Source organism: Artibeus jamaicensis, unplaced genomic scaffold (genome assembly GCF_021234435.1).
Source record: "Artibeus jamaicensis isolate MK-2021 breed Jamaican fruit bat unplaced genomic scaffold, CSHL_Jam_final contig_781, whole genome shotgun sequence".
NCBI classification, from domain to species: domain Eukaryota; kingdom Metazoa; phylum Chordata; class Mammalia; order Chiroptera; family Phyllostomidae; genus Artibeus; species Artibeus jamaicensis.
In genome coordinates this window covers 5,913,321-5,938,445 of record NW_026521968.1, presented here as the reverse complement: position 1 = coordinate 5,938,445, position 25,125 = coordinate 5,913,321, and the positions used below count along the sequence as shown (strand labels likewise).

At 45.6% G+C, this 25,125-nt stretch overlaps 1 protein-coding gene across 2 annotated transcripts in view; it reads left to right on the top strand.

Moving 5' to 3' along the window:
- Positions 1–25,125, top strand: part of USP43 (ubiquitin specific peptidase 43) — a 60,747-nt gene that overhangs the window by 19,448 nt on the left and 16,174 nt on the right. The window contains exons 4-13 of one of the 2 annotated variants that reach the window (XM_053672721.1): positions 2,919–3,011; positions 4,787–4,922; positions 8,905–9,040; positions 11,011–11,107; positions 13,337–13,451; positions 15,649–15,752; positions 20,760–20,837; positions 21,981–22,107; positions 22,215–22,563; positions 24,601–24,759. In XM_053672721.1, coding sequence (XP_053528696.1) covers positions 2,919–3,011; positions 4,787–4,922; positions 8,905–9,040; positions 11,011–11,107; positions 13,337–13,451; positions 15,649–15,752; positions 20,760–20,837; positions 21,981–22,107; positions 22,215–22,563; positions 24,601–24,759 — 1,394 coding nt within the window. Of the gene's footprint in view, positions 1–2,918; positions 3,012–4,786; positions 4,923–8,904; positions 9,041–10,971; positions 11,108–13,336; positions 13,452–15,648; positions 15,753–20,759; positions 20,838–21,980; positions 22,108–22,214; positions 22,564–24,600; positions 24,760–25,125 lie in introns of both variants that reach the window. The other variant, XM_037164991.2, reaches the window with a different exon arrangement.

Below are 25,125 nucleotides of genomic sequence, written 5' to 3'. Positions count from 1 at the left end.
TTGGCTGCTGGACAGAAGAAAGAATAATATTGGGGTGCCAGAGATAAGGCCTGGAGGAAAAATAATGAGCTGTTCTCTATGGTGATGACCACAGCCTAAAACGTCTGCCAGCTTAATGACCATGGATTGTTGCTCTGTGGGAGTTTTGGCTGCAGGAGGGAGTATGTGCACGCGCACATGTGTGTTTGTGTGTGTGTGTTTGTGTTTATTTCTTTGTGCTGTTCATAGCTTTATTTCCAGAGTCTAGCCTGGTCCCCATTCCGGGCAGCACTCCCTTCTAGGCAGGTGATGCCATGGAAAGCTTTCTCAGAACAGATCTTGCAGAGGAGACAGCTTGCTTATGTGTTGCCATAACCAGCAGTGGTGTAGAGGTCACTTCCACTGTCCGGGGGGCAGGTGGAACTGGCCAGGTTGGAAGTGGAAACTGTGTATCTGGCAGCCGTGAGAGGTCAGGTCGGAGTGGTAAAAAGTGCGGTGTCAGAGCCTGGGGCTCATTTCTGGCTTTTGTCACTAGGGGAGGCAAAGTGCAGTGCTGAGGTTGGTTCCGTGGCAGCTGACTGGGTTGGCTTTATAACAGAAGCAGTTGGACCAGAGAAGAGATGCCTTAGGGAGATGGGCGAGCCAACAAGGAAGGGCGGTGGTGGTTTCTGCCCGAAGGGGAGAAAACCTAATGCTCCCTGAGCTCTCTCTGCCTGAGAGTGGTTGGGGGAGCGTTAGGATGGGGCTGTGCGCTCTGGAGGGCAACAGAACCCGCGGGCCACGTTGGAGGTGTAGCTGGAGCCCTGTAACCTCTGGCCTTTTCTGTAAAAGCGACACTGCCCCTCTGGTCCCCTGGTGTGTTGGTCCCATTCTGTTCGTATTTGTCATCCTGGGAGAAACTGGTGTTTTTCACACCTTTTCTGTAGTCAATAGCAAGCATCCTGTTTTCTTCATCTTTTAAAGATAAAAGTTAGACCTTGTGTGTTTTTTCCAAACATCTCTCACTTCCTGACAAAGATCTGTGACTCAATATACAGGCCTGTCCCTGAGCCAGTTTAATAGAGTACAACTCTCAAGAAAAATGCAGCCTGGCTTAGTTTTAGTAGGTGTGAAAAGAAAAATAAGCCAAAGAAAAAAAATATTCTTTTTCATTTATTTGCTTAAATGGGAAACAGGGATTTGGAAATGTCCAATGTTTAGGTGCCTGGTGGGTGAAGGTGGAAGGAGGCAAGGAAGAGAAACTGGGTGGCAGAGGACGCCCCACAGTGTCAGGTCCCCCTGATGGCAGGAGCTCGGTGTATCTGATGCAGTTTTTTTTACCAAACCATTACTGTGGTTTTCCAGAAGGGAAATCTATCAGAGGCTGTGAGAGTGTTTGAACATTTGATACCTGGGTCAGTTTTGTAAACTCATGGTTGGCATTCTGTTAACTTATGTCGGGAGAGCTGACTTGCTATGGACAGACCACTTGGGGTCCCCTCGAGCAGCACCCAGAAAACCGCAGGGTTTCCTGCCTGTCCCTGTTTGTTGTTGTTGTTGTTGTTGTTTAATTTCGTTTGCTTAACAGGAAACCAATCAAGCAGGACAGGTGCTTTCCACAGAGTCGGGGAAACCTGGTTTTTACACTGATCGCAGTTGGTTTCCCCACAGGCTGTCTAGTGGTGGGAGCACAGTCTGCCTGTGGAGTATTGCTCCTTATTCCCAAGGAGGTTGATAGAGATTTGGGGATGAGGGATGTAGCATCCAGAAATCCCTCAGATCTTGGAAGAAATGGTACATTCCATGATTGAGGAAATAAACTGGAGCGCCGATATAGAATTTAAAAGTTGAACTTTACTTTCAAAGTTACCAGAATGAGGGAGTGTTGAATTTAAAAGAGTTTAAAGACTCTATCCCCTGGCTAGTGTGGCTCAAAGTGAGATGGGCGTCATTCCACAAAGCAAAGGGTCACCAGTTTGATTCTGGTCAGGGCACTTGCTCGGGTTGTAGGCACGTCCCTGGATGGGGGTATGTGAGAGGCAACTGATTGATGTTTCTCACATTGATGTTTCTCTCCCTCTCTTTCTCCCTCCCTTCCCTTTCTCTCTCTAAAACAAACAAACAAACAAACAAAGAGTTTAAACACTATAAGTAAATGGTGTGTTTATCTGCTCTAAAACGATTGATGCCTCACTCACTTGCACTGAAGACCGCAGGAGTGGTGATGAGCCTATACTATGGAACCTGAGCCCAGCTCTGCCTCCTAAGAGCTGTGTGTCCATGGGCAAGTTACTTAACCCCTCTGTGCTTCAGTTTTGTCCTTTGTGAAATGGGGATAATCCTGGTTTTTATGGGTAGCACTTGGGTTAATACATGCACAGTGCTCAGAACATTGCCCGGTTCTTAGTAAATGCATTGAGCACAGGCCTGTGAAGCAAAGGGTTGCCGGTTGCTGGTTCGATTCCCAGTCAGGGTACATGCCTGGGTTGCAGGCCAAGGTCCCCAGTAGGGGACACATGAGAGGCAACCACATGTTGATGTTTCTCTCCCACTCTTTCTCCTTCTCTTCCCCTCTCTCTAAAAATAAATAAATAAATAAAACATTAAAAATTTCAATGGTAAAATTTCATTGGTAGGTATTACCAGTAGCTTCAATTTTCTGAGCTACTGGTCAGATAGTAGCTCAGATGATCAGGGCTTTGTGGCCGAACACATGTGACCTTCTGTGTATTACTACATTTTGTTTTCCATTCATTCATCAGCCACTGGGGTTGTTTTTGCCCTTTAACTATTATGAATAATGCTGCTACAAACATTTGTGTAAGGTGTTTATGTGAATACCTATTTTCAATTCTTTCGAGTATTTACCTGGAAGTAGAATTTCAATGGTGATTCAACTTTTTGAGCACCCACTAGACTGTTTGTATGATTAAACTGCACTCTCTTCTTTGTCCTCACAGGTCTTCCTTGACTTGTCCCCACTGCCTGAAACAGAGCAACACCTTTGACCCTTTCCTGTGTGTGTCACTACCGATCCCCTTGCGCCAGACGAGGTGTGTGAGCATCGTGTATGAACTTGACTTCCTTACTCCTTACTGGGAACCTCTGGCCTTGCATCTGCAATTGTCTCTCCTTTGCTTCTCAGTCAGCGTTTCTCTAGAAAGCAGCCTTGTAGCTGGGGAACATCCATTTATGGAATGTGACAATTAAAGTGAAAGGTTACTGCGTTTCTTTTTTAGCTGAAGAAGGAATTATAAACCGTGCTTTTGTTTGTCGGCACCAGGCTATGTCTTTGACTCACTCAGGAGCTGGTGCAGGCCAATGGGTGCCACTCGGTCAGACTGACATACCAGAAAAAAATCTGTTACCACCTGCTTTTTCACGCTTTATTTTTCATCCTTCCCCCTTTTGTGGAGGTGTTGGAAAGGTTTATCTAAGGAGCAGAGAAAAAGGGAAAAGGTTATTGGAGATGAGAGAAAGACAAAAGGGGAAACTTGACTGCTTTACTTATCAAACAAACTCCAAACTTTAATTTTGGTTAAGGTGATGTATTTAACAAACAGAACCGTGACACCGTAGGTCTGTATTGCGATTATTAATCAAATACCTTTTATTTTTAACTTGGCGGGTAAGAGCCACAGTGGGGCCCGACTTCAGGAAAGTGGGAAACACACAGTGCGGGCTTCCCACAGGCCTCAGCAGTGACCTTAAGGCGACGGGTCATTGTCAGTGTCACAGAAGTTGAGTGAGCTCCTAGATGGAGTGCCTTCACTGGCATCGAGATGGAGACACTTCTCCCTCAAGTTGCCCACCTCTGTGAATACTGTTTCTCATCCTCCATCTTCATGACACAGCCGCAGGCATGACAGCCTCCTAAAACCATTCCTGGCCACCTAAGCCCCCATCTGCCCTGAGTTCCTGTGCTGCCGAGAGTCTATGCCGCAAGCACAACACTGGCTTATCCCGCCTCCAGCGACACCCTCGGAGGATGTCCACGGGCAGATGTGAGTTAAGGTTCCTGGCTTGACGTAGCATGGAACTCTGGTTGGGACCGCTGACGCTGGGGCCAGGCGGCCTGGGTTCAAACCCCAGCTCTATAAATTGGCTGTGTGAATTCAGTAATTCCCGCAGTGCAGACCAGGAGAAACAGGTGTCAGAGGAGCGAAGCCTGGGGTGTGGTGGACACAGTAAGAAGTAGGGACAACACAGAACCCTGACCTTACCAAGGGAGAATTTTTAAAAAATATTTATTTATTTATTTATTTATTTTTAGAGAGAGGGGAAGGAAGGAGAAAGAGAGGGAGAGAAACATCAGTGTGTGGTTGCCTCTCATGTGTCCCCTACTGGGGACCTGGCCTGCAACCCAGGCATGTGCCCTGACTGGGAATCGAACTGGCAACCCTTTGCTTCACAGGCCTGTGCTCAGTGCACTGAGCTACACCAGCCAGGGCCCAAGGGAGAATTTTAATAAGGAAAGGAAAACTGAATCATACTGAAGAAGAAGCTTGACTGCTTTACTTATCAAACAAACTCCAAACTTTAATTTTGGTTAAGGTGATGTATTTAACAAACAGAACCGTGACACCATAGGTCTGTATTGCGATCATTAATCAAATACCTTTTATTTTTAACTTGGTGGAAAAGTACTCTTCTGAGTCCCTCTGAGCATTGGCTCTCCAGTGCCACCTGGTGACAGCGTACCTGAAATGCAGCGACCCAACTTGGAAGCAGAGATCAGCTGAGGTGCTGAGTTTGACCTTGTGTTCCGTGGTGTTGGTGACAGCCTATGTCAGTCCTTCAGGGGTGTGGACTCTCTCCTGTTTTTTAGATTTCTGAGCATCACCTTGGCCTTCCCCTGTAAGAGCCAACGGTTCCTGCGGGTTGGCCTGGCCGTGCCAATCCTCAGCACAGTGGCAGCCCTGAGGAAGATGGTGGCAGAGGAAGGCAGCGTCCCTGTGGATGAGGTATGGTGGAATTGCGTGGGGCCTGAGCGCTGGGCGGCGCAGTGCTAACTGAGCCAGCTGTCTAGGTCGTTTAGTTTTTTCCCATACAATGGCTCTACTAAGTGCTGAGTTGTTTTTATCTTCATTTGAAATAGTTTTGTTAGATTGTGTTGTGACAGCTGTCATATTAGTATGCATTAAAAAAAAACTTCTCAAAATTGGTGAGTTTTTGTGCAGCCATTTTAATATTGAAGATGGAAGAAAACATGCAACATTTTCAGTGTATTATGCTTTATTATTTCAAGAAAGGTAAAAATGCAACTGAAATGCAAAAAAAAAAAAGATTTGTGCAGTGCGTGGAGAAGGTACTGTGACTGATCGAACATGTCAAAAGTGGTTCGTGACGTTTCTTGGTGCTGTTGACGTTCTGGCCAAATAGTCCTTCACTGTGGGGCTGTCTTATGCATTGGAAGCTGCTGAGCAGCACCCTGGCCTCCACATACTAGAAGCCAATAGCGGGAGATAGCCGACACACTCAGAATATCCAAGGCACTAGTTATTGGTGAAAATGAAAAATGTGTCTTTTATTTCATGGAAAAAGCCAGACAGACTTTTGGCCAACTGAATAGATATTACGATTGTCCTCATTTACCAGTGAGCAAAGACGAGGTGTTGAGGGAGTGAGTGGCTTGCCCAGGCCAGGACTTGAACACAGGTAGTTTGACTTCAGAGCCTGAGCCACTGTTTGTGTTTTACTCCCAAGAATACAAGCCAGGATACTGAAGGGGCAGTACATGAAAAATGAGGACCACTGAGGAAACTGAGGATGTGTAACATGAGAGGGGAGATCTGGGAGAAACTGGGATTGGCTTTGCTGTGCAGATTGGATTCTCTGTGACTTGGGAGGACAGAGCTCGTAATGGTTGCTGCCCCCTACTCCTGCCCCAAGAAAAGGACGGGCAGAGGTGATGGTGGTGACAACCAATGTGGCGTGAAGGGAAGGGCTCAGAACGAGGTTCTAACTGTAATTCAGTCACTTTCTAGTTTTCTGAACTTGAACAAAGTAATTGGTCCTCTGTTTCTTCAATTGTAAAGTGGGTGACCCAATGACCTTGTGGGTTTTTTTGACAAATTAAAAAATATTTTTAACTTTTGTGGTTAAGGAATAACACACATACAATAAAGTAAACATGCCTTAAGGTTAAATTTGTTTAATTTTTACATGCGCATACATCTGTGTAAATCACCACGATCACCGAGCCTTTCTATCACCCCAGTGGGCTTCTCCCTGCCCCCACCCAATCCATCCCTCTGACTTCTACACCTGATTTTATGAGCATCTCAGGTGAGTAAAAATGTGTGTATCTTGCTTGGCAAACTTGACATGCTCTGTGGAGATCTAGTGAGAGAATGAGAGAGAGTAGGACCTACTAGGTGAGAGTCTTGGGAAAACAATGTCAGTAATGAAAGATCAGAAGTCTGAGGGGTAGAGTTTGAATAATCCAGAGAGTAAAAGGACTGTCGGGAATTTGAGAGGTGTGATGTGTTTGTCCTTGGAGATACTATCACTTGGGAGTTCTCAGTGCAGGAATGTGCACTGTGACTGGAACTTAAAATCTACTTTGATATTTAGTTTTAACTGACCACTTGATTCCATTGATATTATATATGATCATGGATGTCTTTGGACTTATTTTATGCTTTCTATTTATCCTGCTTTTCCTTTGTTTCTTTTTTGCTCCTTTACTACTTCTTTTGCACTGAGAAATTTTTCATTTTATCTCTTCAGGTGTGGGACATATACATTACATTTCTATGCTCTCTCTTACTGAATAGCATTAAGATGTCAACATGTGTAATGAATAAAGTTGTAATGCTAATTTTCCCAAACAACACAAGGAACTTGGCATGCTTTAATTTCCTTTATGCCTTTTGATTTAGATATTGTTGTAGAGGGATAATCCCCCCTCCCTCTTCTCCCTGGTTGTAGTAGTAATATGGTTGTTATTACAGGTTTAATATATCCAATGCCCATTTACATTTACCAATGTTTACCTTTTTTTGTTGTTCATCATTTAAACTCAAGTTTTCCTTTGGGATTCAATTTTTTTTAACCCTGAAATATACCTTTTACAGGAGAATTTTTAGCCCTGGCTAGTGTGTAGGGGAGCTCCGTTCAGCAGAGCTTTCCCAGCCACTGTGGATGAGAATAAATGTATCAAGACATGATCTGCTTGGGGAGGAAAGGCTGACCAATCTCACAGAGGATAAGGGCCTCAAGCCTCTTTCTCAATGGGCTTTGATTGGGTTTAGTTTGCATAGGAATATAGGACATATACATGAAGCTCATCAGTCACTGTCAGGAAGTAATGATCAAGGAATAGATAATATTCAAAGAACTATAAGGCCTTATTCTTGAGTCAGGGTCAGATAAATAGAGTGATGCCAGAGGGCCATAAAACTTTGGGAAACAAACTCATTTTATGCTTGGACCCTTAAGATTTAAACTGAGGGCATTTCTAGCAAAGCAGGTTTCACAGGATTTTATGCATTCTTTCTTAGGCTTCCCAGAAACTGCCGTCCCTGCACAGGGCTGCACCCACCTTTGGCATTGTTTCAGGCCTGATTCAGGCAGGGGAAGCAAGGCAGCCAAGAGATTAGGAGACTTTTAAAAGGTAGAATGAGGACTCAGGCTATGACAAAGCTGAGGGGTGAGGGTCTTTTGTCCCTTCTCTGCAATCCCCTAAGTCCTTCCCTGATGGCCCCTTCATGACTGTGCCTGTCTTAGGTTGTTCCTTCCTTGAGGAATCTAACCTGTCATTGACTATCCAGCCACCCTCCAGGGGCCAAGCAGGGTGAAGTAAAGGGGGCAGAGGCTGTCCCCCTGCCAGGAGGATAAGTCTTGTCTACTTAGTGGCTTATGGTCCCAAGGTACCCTAGCCATGGGGCCTTTTTGCCTGTCGGTGAGGTTCCAGCTCCTGAAATGAGTCAGGGCAGTCCCCAACACTGGTGGATTGAACATGGGCCTGCCAACCAAAGGATTGCTGGTTCGATTCCCAGTCAGGGCACATGCCGAGGTTGTGGGCCTGGTCCCTAGGAGGGGCATGCAAGAGGCAACCACATATTGATGTTTCTCTCCCTTTTTTCTCCTCTTCCCCTCTCTCTAAAAATAAATAAATAAAATCTTTTAAAGAAAAAAGAGAATTTTTTAGCCAGTGTTTCTTGGATGCTTTGTGTGTGCCGGGATGTTGATTCCTTTAGCCCCTGAGGCAACAGAGTTGGGTCTGGGGTAGCCAGGGCCCTGGAAGCAGTCACCCCCCTATTCCTCTACAAAACCAGCTTCTTCTGCTTACTCAGTGTTCCATCATGTGTGTCATAATGTAAAAAAGTTAGCAATACTCATTAGATTTATTAAGTTCTTGCATTGGAGATCTGTTAGTGGTAAACATTCTCATTTTTTATCTGATGCCTTTATTTTATGCTCACCTTGCATGATACATTAGCTGTGTATTAAACTTCAGATTTTCAACTTTCTTCCCCCCCATCCTTCCCTGGAGCAGTTTGATATTCTATTGTCACAGTTGAGATGTCTGTATTTCATCTAATGTTATACCTGTGGTTTAGTACTAAAAATAAGTAGTATTTCTCACTAGCTAGAAGAGAGGAGAGGATAAAAGGGAGATTTAAGCCTATCAGTCACTTTTATTATTTTAAAAATGTCAATTACAGTTGACATTTAATATTATATTAGTTTCAGGTGTACAGCATAGTGGTTAGACATTTATTCAACTTATGAGATGATTCCCCCATAAGTCTAGTATCCATCTGACATGGTACATAGTTATTATAATATTATTGACTATGTTTCCTATGCCATGCTTTGCATCTCTGGAACTATTTTGTAACCGCAAATTTATGCTTCTTAATCCCTTCACTTTTAGATTTCTCATCTGTTTACTTCCTTTTGAGGGATTGAGATGGAAAATGGTCCTTCCCATTTCAGGTGATCTTGGTTGAGCTGTACCCCAGTGGACTCCAGCGGTCCTTCTCTGATGAAGAGGACCTGAACTCTATTGCAGAGGAAGACAATGTGTATGCCTTCCGAGCCCCTCCACCCCCCGGCCAGGAGGTACTCTCAGGTATACTCAGGGTTGAATGTTGTAAGTTACAGGTCTGACAAAATGCTCATTGGGCACTAAGGTATACAATATTTACATTTTAGTACTTGGAACTATCAGGCTTACTTTATCTGATATTTGTTGTGCAGATGGTTGGTTACTTACAAGTATTCAACTCATACAGAGGTTTTCCAGAACTTAGTGAATGTCAGCATCACCTAAAGGCTTGTTTAAGCAGATTTCCAAGCCTTACCCACAGAGTTTCTGATTTGCTGAGGCAGGGCCAGAAAATTTGCAAGTACAGCAAGTTCCCTGGTGGTACTGATGCTGCCGGCCCTGAGGCCGCGCTTCGACAGTCACTAATCAGTACAGGTGCTGGGGAAATCCTTGCTTTCAGACTCCAGTGATTTAAGGTCTGTGCTTAAAGCAGTTTTATTACAAACTGGAGCAGTAGATGGGCAAAGAGGTTATTAAATGACCTTTTGTTAAAGGTTCTACTTCCTAATGCTTGCCTCTCCTGAACTTGAGATTGGCCAAAATGGCCACTTCCTGTCAGTCTTTCATTGCAGGTCAGTATATGTTTGGCTCAGTCAGCCAGTAAGGAAGGCCCATATTTAGAGTGCCCTGTGCCCATGGTGCCATACACCCCCGGCGAATCCTGTGCTTGGACCCCGCATCCTCACCAGCATAGGCAGCTGGCTGCTGGAACCAGGTGTCTGTGGTTCTTCTGGGTCAACAGAGACATTCTGGGCAAGGAATCTGGAGCAAGACATTGACCAGCCCTGAATATGTTATAACTCAGTGAAACAAGCCCTCATTTCAAATCCAGTCACAGGCGACACACCTGTGCCTTAAGAGTCAGATTTTCAGCTCATTAGAAATTGAGGAAAGTCCGATTCCCCTAATTCCTCAAGGGTAATGATTCCTACCTTTTCTGTGTGCTTATGTTGGCTCTTTGATCAGGCAGACAAATATCCAAAATAATTTTGGCATATTTTTCAGATTAGCTTTGAAAAGTGTTCATTATGATCCCTGCCTTATCTTTAAATTACTGGCTGAACACAGTACAGGTTCTTTACTAATTACATAATCTTTGTGTGCAGGTGGCGGGTGGCCACGGACCTCGTCTCTCTCCCCCTGAAGTGCTCTAGTGTCTCCCAGCGGTGGGGGAGAGAGGCTGAAAGAGAAGGAGGGCCTAGGGGAGCCAGGGTTTTGACCTGGCAAAGCAGTTGCATTAAGAATACAAATGCATCACTGTTGGTGGGATTGCAGACTGGTACAACCATTATGGAAAACAGTATGGAATTTTCTCAGAAAAATAAAAATCGACCTGCCTTTTGACCCAGCAATTCCACTGCTGGGATTATATCCTAAGAATCCTAAAACATCAATATCAAAGAACCTATGCACCACAATGTTCATAGCAGCACAATTTACAATAGCCAAGAGTTGGAAGCAACCTAGGTGCCCATCAGTAAATGAATGGATCAAAAAATTGTGGTACATATACACAATGGAATTCTATGCAGCAGAGAGAAAGAAGGAGCTACTACCTTTTGCAACAACATGGATGGAACTGGAAAGCATTATGCTGAGTGAAATAGGCCAGGTGCTGAAAGACAAATACCATATGGTCTCACCTTTAACAGGAAGCTAAACAACAAAACAAACAAGCAAGCAGAAAAAAAAACAAAGACACTGAAATAGAGAACAAGGGGATAGTGACCAGAGGGGAGAAGGAAGGGAAGTTAAGGGGAAAAAGGGGGAGTGATTTGGAGGAACAAATAGGAAGGACACAGGGATGAGAACTAAGGGGGGTGGAAATGGGAGGGAGGTGGGGAGCAAGGGGTGGGTGAGGCTGGGATGGGAAAAATAGACAAAAAACTGTACTTGAAAAATAACTAAATAAAATTAATTATAAAAAAAATACAAATGCAGTTCTCTCTCCTCAGCTCATGCACCTGGTCTGTCCATCTCTCCTCGCTTGGCAGCCCCTGCGGGTCAGCGAGCATCCCTGCCTGTCCATGGTGAAAACAAGGTGCTAATCCTCTTCTGTAACTTGGTGGGGTCAGGGAAGCAGGCCAGCAGGTATGTTCAACTTCATCCTTCTTTTTATGTGATATCTGGGATGCATAGACATGTATTGGAATTCTGTCTAGAATAATTCTAATTTGATAAAATTAAACATCCATTCTCAAGATTAATCAACTAGGAGTAGGGCATGGGGTACTTTCTGATCAAAAGATCAGAAATAACTGTCGTAAGCAGATGGCAAACATTGTCCTTAAAGACAATTAAACATTGAAAGCTTTCTAATGATTTCAGGAACAATTATTATTGTTTTCACCACTATTATTTTATACTGTGTTCTAAGGCCTGGGCAGTAATATAAGACAAGGAAAAAGAAACCGGCTCTAAGAGGAGATGCAGTTACCGCTCTTTGCAGATTATAGTGTTGCCTGTCCAGAGTACCAAAAACTTGAAAGCGATTCAAATTAACAGAAGGGTTAAGGAAAGTGACTGGTTACATAGCTAATATACAAAAGGAGATAGTTTCTTATATAGTTCAAATGAAATGTTTAAAAGATATAACTCCCATCAAAATTTTTTAGATTGGTGGAATGTTTCTAAAATTTATCTAGAATTGTAAACTTGTAAGAATAGCCAGAAAAATACTGTAGGAGGGGGAAAAGAAGAGGGATAGCTCTATTAAAACAGAGTGAGGTTTTAATTATTAAAATATTGTGATTGATTAGGCAGAAAAATAGAAACTTAAATCAATGGAACAGAACAGACCAAAGTATATTTAAGTACTATATGATAAAAATGTTATATTTTATATTATTAGGTATTTAGTAAATTATTCAATGTATAAGGCTGGGCTAATTGATTTGTTTTTTAAGTTTATGTAATCAACATTTTACTTCCACCGTAAATTCACACATAAATTCCAGGTTGATTAGGGAGGTAGTTAGAGTGAGGGAAACCATCAAATAACTTGAAGATAATGTAGAGGCATATTTTCATCTCAGAGTAGGGGCTTTTTAACACTTAAGTGAGGAGCTATAAAGGAACAGGATAATGTTTTAAATACATTTACAATTTTAAACTAAAAGTGAATTTGAAAAGCAAAGCACAAAGTGGAGAAATATTCACATTATGTGAAAGATACAGGACTCATATCCATCACATAAAACTTAGCTCTCCAGTCAGCAAAATATTCTTAGTAAAATCTGCCTCAGAAATTAACATTAATTCACAAAGAAATACAAGCTTAAGTTAGAATATTCAGCCTCATATACTCGTAGAAGAGATTCTGATTGCAATAGCAAGCTGCCACTTTCAGCTTTTCAGATTTTTAAAAGAACTTTTAAAAGCTGGCGCTACTCATTGTGGGCGAGAGTCAAGGGAGTGGGGCCCGCCCCTCAATGGTAGAGGCTGTGGCGCTTCTGGAGGCAGATGGGGAATAGACAGCTCTGCATTTCTACTTCTGCAACTTTATCCCAGAGAAACAATTGGTCATGTGCACCCAAAGGTGAGTGTATAAGCATATAGATGGTTCCCTATAAGCAAGCATTGTTTAAATAAAAAATTGGAAGCAACCAGAATGACTAATTAATGATAGATGATAAGGAAAATAAACCACTCTGTCCCTATAGGCGGGATGGCACAGTGCTCTTGCCCGTCCAGACACATGGCCTCAGATCTGTGCTGGTTCAGCAGAGAAAAGTCCATTCAACACTTTCCCACTCATAACCCATTGGGTCTTCACACAACCTGTGTGGTGTGGCCACGAAACAATCAATGGTCAGTGATGTGTCCAGAGTCACCCATGGCTGCCCTAGGACTGATGGCTGCAGCCACATCTGGTGTCCTCAGTATTAGAAACCCACTCCTGTCTGTTCATCAGATTGGGATATGAAAAAATTCCCAGTTATGATAATAAATCTGATGCACAAAACCAGCAGTGCCAGCCAGACTGGGTTCCCTCCAGGTGTATCTCTGCCTTGCTTTCCTGTAGCTTCGGTGTTCGCTTCCTCTCCTCTCCGCTGTGGGGAAGGGTTTCTCAGCTGCTCGGCTGAGATCACTTGGATCCGTCTGTTTGAAGTTGCAGCATCTCTCCATGGCTTTGTGTCTCTGGGCCCCTCTTCACACCCCAGTGTCTCCATTTGCAGCAGAGTTCTCTGGCAATTTTGTATTATGCTTGGCGTTTAACTCTTATGCAGTGGAGAGGTGACTTTGAGTAGAGCATTGGCTCACAGCTGTTGGGTGTTGGTGGTTTTTTGCTGAAATAATCTGATGTCCTTGGACTGTCAGATTTGGGCCACCCTTCCTGATAAAAGAAGACAGGACCATTTCCTGGGCTCAGCTCCAGCAGTGCATCCTCAGTAACGTCCGCTACCTCATGAAGAGTGAGGCCCTGGGACAGCAGGTCAGTGTGTGTGTGTGTTTGTGTTGGGAAGGGGTGGTGGAGGGGATAGAAAGCTAGGAGTGGCTCAGGAGAGATGAGAATTTGCTGTTAACGAGTACTCACACTGTTGTAGAAAACAGCTCTGGTTTATGTGTGAGGAGATAATCAGTGGATGACCTGTAGTACTTCACTATGCATTGCAAAAGAACTTTCACGGACAAAGCTTTTTTCTCATTAAATCTTACAAAACACCATTGGAATAAAGAGTAGCATTTACGTAATTCTTCTGAATTTTGTATATTTGGGGCTTGTCATAGTTCTTCCTAGAGGATAGCTTATTGTAATAAATTGTAACTTTTATGTTTGGATCGAAAATTTCAAGGGACTTCGCATATAACTTCTGTGAAAAATAAACATTGATGTTTATGTCCAAATATGAAAACTAAGATAGTAAAATAATTTTTGTCCAGTTTTTGAAAAAAAACTGAGATAGAAACTGAAGGGAAAACACTTTTTTGCCTTGCTCATTTATTTTTTCTCAGGTTGGTAGTTTTCAAGTAAAAAGCAACATCTTTCAAATCCATCTCCTGCAGCCCCTGTGGTATCCGAAAAGTTTCCGGTGGCTGCCTGGCATGGGTGCTGACATCTTTAGGGATAGATCAGTGGCATCCAAACTTTGTTTCCCCCTGACTATTCTCTTAGGAAGATCTTTGCACTTGGGAGATGCATCAATACTCATTTCAGTGGTAATTCTTTATCATTCACACTCCCTCAGGCACAGAGAAAAACACTGAAGTTAGGGTTTTCCCCAAGCACCCCTGTGTTAAAGACCTTACCCCATTTGAACCTATCATGGTCTCCAAGGGATTTTGCTCTCTGTTCTGCCCAGCAGATCTGCCACTGTGCCCAAATTACAAGCATGGACTTCTTTCCAAGTAGGTCACAATATCTAGGAATAGCTTTAGCCTTCCCCCAAACTCTGTGTTTCTGAGTCTTGAAAGTGGGTGAAACCACGCCTGTGTGACCGTTGAACTCTGCTGGCCTCATTCTGCGCCTCGACGCACATGTGCTTTGGCCTCTGCACCCCACAGTCATTCTGAGTTTAGAAACCAATCAGCAAGCCCAGGTGCCAGCCAGGTTCTAATACAGGTAGCCTCCCGCTCAGCTATGGATGCTTTTCTACAGTCACTGGTAAGTGTGTGATTGGACATGATTGTCTGCAGGAATGCTATATTCTACATGGTCGTGAGCTTCCCAGGCCAGCCCACCCGTTTAACTCGTAATGCTTTTGGTAATCTAGTTAATACTGGCTTAACATGGTAATATTTTGGAAAGAATACATTCAGAATTCACAACACTGAACTGAAGATATTAAAAACAGTAAACATATATTGGAGACTGTAGGCAAGAATAGAGGACAGCAAAGTGTCCCTTACAAAAATGACCAATTTGCTGGATGGCCTTAATTTGCATGAATTATGAAAAAAGAGGTTTATGCCCTGGGTGGATGGCTCGGTTAGTTGGAGTGTTGTCCTGTACACCAAAATGTTATGGGTTCGATCCCCAGTCAGGGCACATACCTAGATTGCAGGTTCGATCTCTGGTCAGGGTTGCACACAGGAGGCAACCGATCTATGTGCCTCTCTCACACTGATGTTTCTCCCTCTTTAAAATTAATTTAAAAAACCCCAAAACCCACATCCTCAGGTGGGGATTAAAAATTAAAAAAAACAAAAACCCGTATTTAGTATTTCTTTATATGGCTTGTTTTGAAGTGTTTACTTAGCGTTTAGTATGTAAAGTGTACGCTAATTTGCTTTTAGATTATTGGCTCATTTTGGTAATTTGGTGATGATAATTATCTGAAAGTAAGTTAAATTACCTATTAATAACTCATTAACATAACTGACTTATTTTTCCAATGACTGTGCCAGCTCCTGTTCCAATTAAGCACAAGTTGTTTAAAAACAGCATGTTCATCCTTTCAAAAAATGTAATGCATTAACAGTGTTAGATCACTATGTTAACAGAGACTGTATTTTCAAAGTCAGATGAAGCTTTCCCATCTCTAGGTTTTGAACACTGATCATTGAGGGAATACTCAAAATAGACTAAAAAGAAAAAGAGTTACATTTTTTGAGTAATTTATTTGCACCTTAGAGTCTAATTTAAACCAGCATGCATGATGACGACCCCTCCCCTGTGTTCGTCTTGGCAGAACCCAGGGCTGCTGTTCTCCATCCGGGTTGTGGGGCATTCCCTCGCCTGGAGCTACTTGTCCCCACAGGACAGCAGGCCTCTCTGTCACTGGGCAGTTGACAGGTAAGGGGATGTTCCAGATTTGGTAAGAGAATGAATGTGATCTTATTTGACTAGATCCCTTTGAGACTAGTTATCAACAAAGGTGACGACAGTCTCAGCTGCTCTCGGTCACTTCCCTCTCTAGAGCCTGCCACTGGGTTAGGTCCTCATAACACATTCTGCGCTTGCAGCCCTTATGTCTAGAGACCTACTGTGATGACCACGTCAAAGATGAGATTGTGGGGAGGCTCTGCCCACACGGCCCCCCCAGCCGCCGCGGATGAGAATAAGTCTACCAAGACATGATCTGCTTGGGGAGGAAAGATGGCCAATCTCTCAAAGGAAAAGGACCAGGAGCCTTTTCCTCAATGGGCTTTTATTTGGTTCATTTTGCACAGGAATACAGGTAAAGCTCATTAATCATTGTCAGGCCATGAGGATCAAACAATAGATAACAAAGAACTCTGAGGGCCTACTTTTGAGTCAGGGTCAGATAGCTAAAGATCTATAAAACTCTGAGGAACAAACTCACTTCTTGCTTGGACCCTCATTTAATTGAGAGCATTGTAAACAAAGCAGGTTTCACAGGATTTTACATATTCTTTCTTAAGCCTGATTGCCCTAGGGAACCCACCCTTTCCAGCACAGGGCGATACCCACCACCAGCATTGTTTCAGGCTTAAGGCATTGTCTCAGGCTTAAGTCAGGCAAGGGTAGTAAGGCGGCCAAGAGATTAGGAGACTTCTTGCAGACAGAATGAGGACTCAGGCTATGTCAAAGCCAAAAAGCTAGGGTGTGTCACCCCCTTTTGCTGTAGCCCCCCAAGTCATTCCCTGGGGCCTCCATGTGATTGTGCCTGTTTTAGGTTGTTCCCCCCCCAAGGGAATCTTACCTGTCATTGTCTAACCGACCAAGCATTGGGGGCCAGTTATGGATGAAGTAAAAGGAGCAGAAGTGGTACTCCTGCCAGGGAGATAAGCTTTGTTTCTGTAGTGGCTTATGGTCTGAAGGTCGCTCACCCAGCCTTAGCCTAGGGTTCCCAGAAATCTGTTAACTTGCTCACACTCACACTGCTAGTTAATGGCTGAAGCTGAATTTGAACCCAGATCTGACTGAAAAGCCCAAATTCACTCAATTAGTCATGCTATTGAATTCAACCTAAATCCCCCTGTAGGGCAGGGGAGAATTCTACCACTGAACATTGGCCCCAAACTGTGGAAGGTTGTGGCCTCTGGTTGAGGACTGAACCAGGGTGGCCATGTCTCCGGTGGTTCTGATGCCCTGACTCTCCATGGGCCTGCACCACAGCCTCCCGCTGGGTGCAGCCTGGCTGGGCAGCCTGCAGGCAGCCTGGCACCGGACAGGCAGTCTGCTCATTTCCCACGAAGTTCTCATTCAGGTTGTCCTGTTTCCTGGCTTGGTCAGCCCAAGCCGACTGAATCCATAGTACAGGTACAATATTATAGTTTATAGTAAGAGATATATATTCGGGGTTCCCAGCTGTAGCACAGAGCTCCTAAAACCCTTGCAATTTCCTAAATGATAAAAGCATTAAAGATATCTTGTTATTATTCATAGTAAACCCCTTTCAAAGACATCCAAGTTTGTGTTGATGAGGTTACTACTGCAAAGCACCTAAGGGTGGGGCTAGTTGCCAGGAGAACCAACCACATGACTGGAGATTTGAAACTTTCAGTCCCATCCACCTGACCTTGGGGAGGGGGTGAAGGGGCTGGAGGTTGAATCTTTCCCCAGTGGCTAATGATTTACTCAATCATGACTGTGTAATGAAGCCTCCATAAAACCCAAAAGGACATTATTTGGGGAGCTCCAGGACTGATGAACACGCGGAGGTGCTGGGAGAGCGGAGCCTGGAGAGGGTGTGCGTGCTCCCTGCCCCTTCCCACACGCCTTGCCCTGTGTATCTCTTCCATCTCTCCATTCCTGAGCTCTAACAGACTGATGATCTAGTTCGTAGACTGTTCCTCTGAGCTCTGTAAGCTGCTGTAAGCAAGTTAATTGAACCCAAGGAGGGGATCCCTGGACCTTCCAATCTATTATTATTGGGTTGGTCAGGAGCACAGGAGACAACTCGGACTTGCCATTGGTGTCTGAGGTGGGGGAGGGGTGCTGAGAGTCTTAGAGGACTGAGCCTTACTTGTGGGATCTGATGCTGTCTCCAGGTAGACAGTTCAAAATCGATTTAATTGCTTGGTATGGAAAAAATAAAACATTGGAATTGGTGTCAAAATCTGAATTGGTGTCAGACTGTAATAGAGAAGGGCCCTTCCCTCTAAAAGGGACCAGGAACCAGGATGAGGGTAAGCCAGAAAGTTCTGTGCCCTGCACCCCATCTGCACTCTCCTTGGCTGGTAGCTGCTACACAGAGTTGGGGGGCAGGAGAAATGTCAACCAGGGCCTGCTTGGGTGTGATGGGAAGAGGGAGCCTGGGGGTGAGGCCGAGGCTGTGAGAAGGGTCCCCCCAACCCCCGCCACTGTGCTCCACCCTAAAGAAGAAAACTGCTAGTCAGAGTTCGTTCCACAGAATACCAGCTAATTCTGAGAAGAACTTGAAGAAGCTTTTAAAAGCATTAAAGCAATATGATAGAGCAATTTAAAATATAAATATAGGAATACAATAATTTTTAAAAAGTTGAACTTGTATTTTGTATGTCTCTCCTCCCCCTGCCATTACACTTTTATTATATTTTACAAAACTATTTGTCTGCACTGGTTTGGAAACAAACCAACGAACGGGTCTCTCACTAGAGTTAGTTTGGGAAGTGCTCTGCAAGTTGGCCACACTGAAGGGAGCCCAGCCTGCCCCTGAGGCTCCAGCCCTCTGGTTACAACCACCCTCTGCCCAGCCTGCCCCTGCCTCTGTCTCGCCCCTCCCCCACCTCTCGGGAAACTCTCCCTCCATTATCCCTGCATCCCCTCGTTCTCCTAGAAATTCTTAAAATTGTGGCAAAATACACAAAACATATAATTTACCATCTTAACCACTTTCAAGTGGACCACTCAATAGTGTTAATTAAGCACATGTACACTGTTGTGCAAACATCACCGCTATTCATCCTTAGAGCTTTCCTCACCTTCCTAAATTGAAACTCTGTCCTCATTAATCAGCAACTCCCCACTCCACTGCCCCTCAGCCCATGACAACCACCTTTCCACTTTCTGCCTCTGTGAATCCTACGCTCTGCGTGCCACACCTGAGTGGATCCCTACAGAATTGTCCTTCTGTGGTTGCCTTACTGCACTTGGTATAGTCTTCAAGGTTCATGCATATTGCAGCGTGCATCAGAATTTCCTTTGTTTATAAGGCTAAATAATATTTCATTGTATGGATATACCCTGTCTTGTTTATCTTCTAGAAACTTCTTTGTGTCGCTTGAAGTGTTTCTCTGCCTCTCTGGGACTCTTAAATAAATACTGTCAGGCCTCAGTGCCCCGCTTCCACCCCCTACACACTCCCTCCACATTGCACCCCTGAAATACCTTGCCTTGGTTCTACCTACCACCCTTAGGTCCAGGTCTCTCAGCTCTCTACCTCCAGCCTAGATTTTTATCAGAGGTACAGACCCATGTGGCTTACTTACATGTCTCATAGACGTGAAGACTAGACATTTGCCCATCTGAACTCTTCCCGGGCAAGGCTTTCCTCTCCTGTCTTCTGTGACTAGAGATAATCACCATCTACTCAGTGACCCAACCTGGTGACCAGGGACTTAACCTTGTCCCTGGTCACCCCCTTCTTGCTTCCCCCCTTATCTATTGCTTGCTTCCCCTTTATCTGTAGCTCCTCAGTGTATCTCCTCTAAATTGAACACACGCCCCAATCTGCCAGCCTTCCACTTGCAGGGACAGACAGAGCTGCTGCCAGGAAGCCCAACGCGTGGATGATAGGATGGCAGCCTTAGACCGTAGGGGGGCATGAGCAGGAGGGGAGAGCTGGTCACTTCCTCCCCCAACCCTAACAGCCACATGAGGCTGCTTCTCCTCTTTGGGAAGACTGAAGCAGATGAAGAAGGAGACAGTCACATGCCTGTGGCTTAGTTCCCCTCAGTGTACAGAAGAGTGAGGAAGGGTGGTCATTCTTCATCTGGAATGATAAGCTGGGAGGGCTTCTCCCAGGTACACCTTGTTCCTTGCTTCCTTCTGGCTCTTGTTCCTCAGATGGTGCCACACCCTCACCCCAGATCTGGTGCTGTGCAGCCACAGGGTTTCTACCTTCCATGAGCTCAAACCCTGTTTTTGAATCATCCTAGTATCAGTCAGGGACTCACAAACACACACACACTGACCTGCTATCCCAGGGCCTCACTCTCCATGAGGTAGCGGACGTTACTGCTTTTTCATTAGAATGCTTTTTCATTATGAAGCATTCTAAGCCTCTTTAGGTGCAGCCTCCCCCAGCACTTGCATGTGTCTTATTGATTTGGGGACAAAGCCTTATGTCCTCCATGCTTTTCTTGACTTATCTCTTCTTTGTTAAGAACAACCAACCTTTTCTTGGCTGAGGTTGAGCTGAGCCCAAGTAGCTGGGAAGAGCTATAGATTGACTCACATGAAGAGTTTCTGGGTATTTGAGGGTCTGAAAGAGAAGAACTTTCTGTGTGTGGAGGTGGGCTAGAGGGCGTTCCTGCCACATGTGGCGGAGGAAAGTCAGCTCATTTTAGGCATAATCAGAATGGGGATTTATGTAGGACAGTCAAGTGGAACTGCCCTCCAGATGCGGAGAAAGTTCTGGGCTGCAGTGGGAGAGCTGATCTGTGTCCTTGCGGTCACCCAGCTCCTCAGAGCGCGCAAGCTCCCAAGGGAGCAAGTGGAGCCTAGTCGGAGGTAGATTAGGACTAAGTCTTCAGCAGGCAGCAGCTCCCCAGATACCCGACTTCGGTTTTCACTCACCATTGGGCAATTCTGTTTGGAACATCAGTCCTGGGGGTAGAGGGAGACCTTTGGACCCTGCCAAGATGTGGGGAGGAGGCCTCATGCTTTCTGATGGGCTCCTTGTTCTGTCCTCAGGGCTTTGCATCTCAGGAAGCCAGGAGGCCCCCCGCATGTCAAATTGGCCGTCGAGTGGGACAGCTGTGTCAAGGAGCGGTGAGTTCAATGGGATTTGGCGCCAGCAGAGAGAGACGATGCCTGGCAGTGCACAGAAGCCTTCCTGTGCCCAGTTGTCCCCAGTGACTGTCAGGCAGTATGCGTCTTGGTGCCATGTGGTCCATGCCTCTGAGAAACCCAAATGATAAACAACAGTGATGGTACAGGCAGACCTTGAAGATATTGGGGGTTTAGTTCCAGACAACGACAATAAAACAAATGTCACAATAAAGTGAGTTGTAATCTTTTTTCTGGCAGAGGGTCTTGCCTTTGATTTGTAAAAAACACATCTGTGAAGCGCAGTCAGACCAGACATGCCTGTAATAGTGGTGACGACGGGAGTGGCGGGCGGTGTCAGTGGTGGTGAGGTAGTCGGAGTGAACTGGCACGTGGTGCCTACTCACCCGCCCCGTGCCAGCCGTTGCCCAGAGCACTTCATGCATGTGTGATTTGTTTTATCATTATTACATTCTGTGAGGGGGTGCTGCCATAATCTGCCTTTTCAAGTGTGGAAACTGAGGCACAGAGAGGTGAAACAGGTGCCCAGTGTCACACAGCTCCTGCATGACACAGCTGGGATGTGAACCTATATTGTCCTGCTCTAGACCACGCTCTGAATCATTAACTTGGCTGCTTCTGTAATACCAAGTGCATTGGCCCTACTTTGAAAAAGGACGCTGTTCAGTTTGGCAAGTATTTTTTTTATGCTCACCTGAGGATATGTTTTAATTGATTTGAGAGAGAGATCAATGTGTGAGGGAAATACCAATTGGTTGCCTTATGTACACACCCAGATTGGGAATCAGACTCACGGCCTTTGGTTATATGGGACGAAGCTCCAACCAAGTGAGCCACCCAGCCAGGGCCCAGCAAGTGTTTATTAACCTCCTACTGGGTGGTAGGCCCTGTGCTGGGACAGGGAAACAGACAAGTGAGCCAAGGACGTGGGCACTCGAGCTGGTGGGACAGAGAGTTCTGGTGCAGGAGAGCGAGTGCCGAGTCGGAGTATGTAGGCATGAGGTCCCCGTGGGGCACCTTCACCTCATCTGGTGGGTGCCTTCCACCCTGTCAGCTGTGAGCAGAGACTTAGGGGAGGCCCCCCGAAGGTGGGAATCCTGAAGGCCATCCATTCTCTCTCCGCAGCCTGTTCGGGGACCTGCAGGAGGAGCGAGTCCAGGAAGCCGACAGCGTGTGGCGGCAGCAGCAGGCGCACCAGCAGCACAGCTGTACCTTGGACGAATGTTTTCAGTTCTACACTAAGGAGGAGCAGGTCCTGCCCTGGGGGGTCTGCTCCCCAGCCAGGAGGGAGACTGGTGCCTTTCGGTGGGTTGGCCCAGTGCCGCAGGGGCCTCACAGTCCTGGTGGCTTCCTTTGCAGCTAGCCCAGGATGATGCATGGAAGTGTCCCCACTGCAAAGCCCTCCAGCAGGGCATGGTGAAGCTGAGTCTGTGGACCCTGCCCGACATCCTCATCATCCACCTTAAAAGGTTCTGTCAAGTGGGTGAGAGAAGAAACAAGCTCTCCACGCTGGTGAAGTTTCCCCTCTGCGACCTCAACATGGCTCCTCACGTAGCCCAGAGGAGTGCTGGTGCCAAGGCCGCGCCCGGCCCCTGGCCTTCCTGGAAGCAGCCAGCCTGCCTGCCCACCAGCTACCCTCCGGACTTCCTGTATGACCTGTATGCCGTCTGCAACCACCACGGCAGTCTGCAAGGTGGGCATTACACAGGTGAGCTGTACCTCTTGGCTGCCGGCTGCTGTGGCTGCGAGTCGTGGATGTGGCCTGGGTCTCAGGGAGCCTGGAGCAGAGGCGCTCCTGGAATGCCTGGCCCTCTCGGGCACCAACGTGAGCTGAGCCCTCACTCGCTGAACACCAGGCATCTGCCGCAGGGCACAGGGCCTGGGCCTGCCCGCAGAGTGGAGTTAGGTTGGTGGTTGGGATGTGAAGTTAGTGATGGCCCGAAGTCTGACCGTATCAAGTATAGGAGGATAATTGTTAGAACCAAGAGTAACATGTATCCTCACCTGGGGGTTTCTTACCTGTAGATTTTTTATTTCCATGTATAAGGTTCATTGTTACCCTTACCCTTTGGAGGAACTTGGGAGAAGTAGATGAATGAAGGACAGAAGCAAAGAGCTGGGTGACTTTTTCTGTCGTCCTTCATCACATACTGGTCTGTTCAAGAACAGTACAAATTATTTCATTTTTAAAAAATGCTTTAAAATACTAGTTTTTCAGAAAGTGCACAGTTGTAGTATACTAATGGAAGACACTGGGCTGCAGAGAAATCCATGATCATCATTAATTTGTTCTGTGACAAACATTTATTAAGTGCTTGTTCTATGCCAGACCCTGTGTGGGGCTCCCGTGCTGAATAGGATGGATGGGAGTCCTGACTTCCCGGGCCTTCAGGCTGATTTCAGGCACAGACAGTGAAAGGGGCTTGCCACTCTAGCACTTCCACTACCCGGCATTATGAAAAAGTGATGGGCTGATTAATTATGTCTGTGACAGCGACATCCTCTGTGAGAATGTCACCTTTAGGTCAAGAGCTAAAGGATGAGGTGGAACTAGCTATGTGGGTAATGGGAGGAAGACCATTATGGGCAGAACTACCAGCATGTGCAAAGGCCCTGGGGCAAAGGTTTGCTCTGTTTGAGGACTGATGGTAGCCTGTCGTGGCTCAAGTGATTCAGCCAAGGGCTAGATGGGGCTGGACCAGAAGGGGCTGTAAGGCATGGGCAAGAGTTTGCATTTTTCCTAAAAAGTGATGGGAAGCCATTAAAAGGTTTCAGGCAGAGAAGTGAAGGCATAATTCTGATTACAAACTGAGGTAGTAGCTCTTCTCTGTGAGAGAGCAAGAGTGGAAGTTGTCATTTCAATTAGGAGGATGCTTCTGGGGCTCGAGTGGGGCTTGAGTGATGACAGTCAGGGTATTTAAGACACATTTTGGTGGAATCAGTGAAACTGGCTTGGAGGCTGGGCATGGGGTGGAGGGGGAAGGGAGAGCAAAGGTGAACCAGGAGCCTGGCTGTGCGAGTGCAGGGACAGTGGACTACGGCCCGAGGGCCACGTTCAGTCCAGCACCGTCTTTGTATGGCTTGTGAGGTAAAAGTAGTTTTTGCATTTTTAAAGTGGTGAAAAGAAGAACAGGAATCTATAGCAGAGAGCACATGGGCCATGTGTGAGCTGCAAAGCCTAAAGTAGTTTCTCTCTGGTTTGTTACAGAAAAAATTGGCTGACTCCAGACTAGGGGGGTCTTGGTACCATTCACTAAGATGTGGAGGAAAGGAGAACGATATTTTGTTTTAATTGTTTGGGAGGTATTGAGAATCATATTTATAGCATTTTAAAAATGTGTGACTTCTATTCTTGGGTGGGAAAGAAGTATACCTTAATTCCATTGCATATTTTCCTTGCATACTGAATTAGATGTGCATTGTGAAGCTTTTCGGAAGAAATGGGGTGAATGTGGACATCATCATTTGGCTAAATAATTTGGGGCTCTCTTGTACTGGAGAGTTTGCTTAAGCAAGGGCTACAGCATAAGGGTTCAGTTTAAAGTAGCAACACACTTCATCAGAAAGCATCTGCAATCTGGGAGTGTAACAGATTGATTTCGATTCCACAGAATTTGTTTCTGGCCAAAAATGGACCTATATTTCTCATTCCATTACAAACAGGTCCATTTTTGAGATGTGACAATGGGTATGTCTCCCTGCATTTGGGGGCTTCAATAATGGAATTTGGGGTCTGCACCTGCAGCCTATTGCCGGAACTCTCTGGACGGCCGGTGGTACAGTTATGACGACAGCACAGTGGAATCGCTCCTAGAAGACGAAGTCATTACCCGCGGGGCTTACATCCTGTTTTACCAGAAACGGAACAGCATCCCTTCCTGGTCAGCCAGCAGCTCCGTGAGAGGTAGGGCTGCTCCTCATGGCAGCACGAGGGAGAACTGGGAAGCCACTGTAAGAACTGGGAAGATGCTTAGTTGAACACTGAGGACCAGAAGAGAGGTAGGCAAGGATCTGCAAGAGGAAGCTACGGCTGCTGCTGCAGAGATGTGAACACACAGGCTAGAATCCCATCTGTAAGGCTGGGGAAGAGTCACACTGAAATCTACGAAAGGGGAAAAAAGATGTTTGGTACATATGGCAGTGACTCTTGGTGGTGTGGGATTTCATATTCCCAGTCTCATTCATGTCAGGCCAGATTTTATTTCATTTTACTTTTTATTTACTTATTTTTAGAGAGAAGAAGGGAGGGAGAAGGAGGGGGAGAGAAACA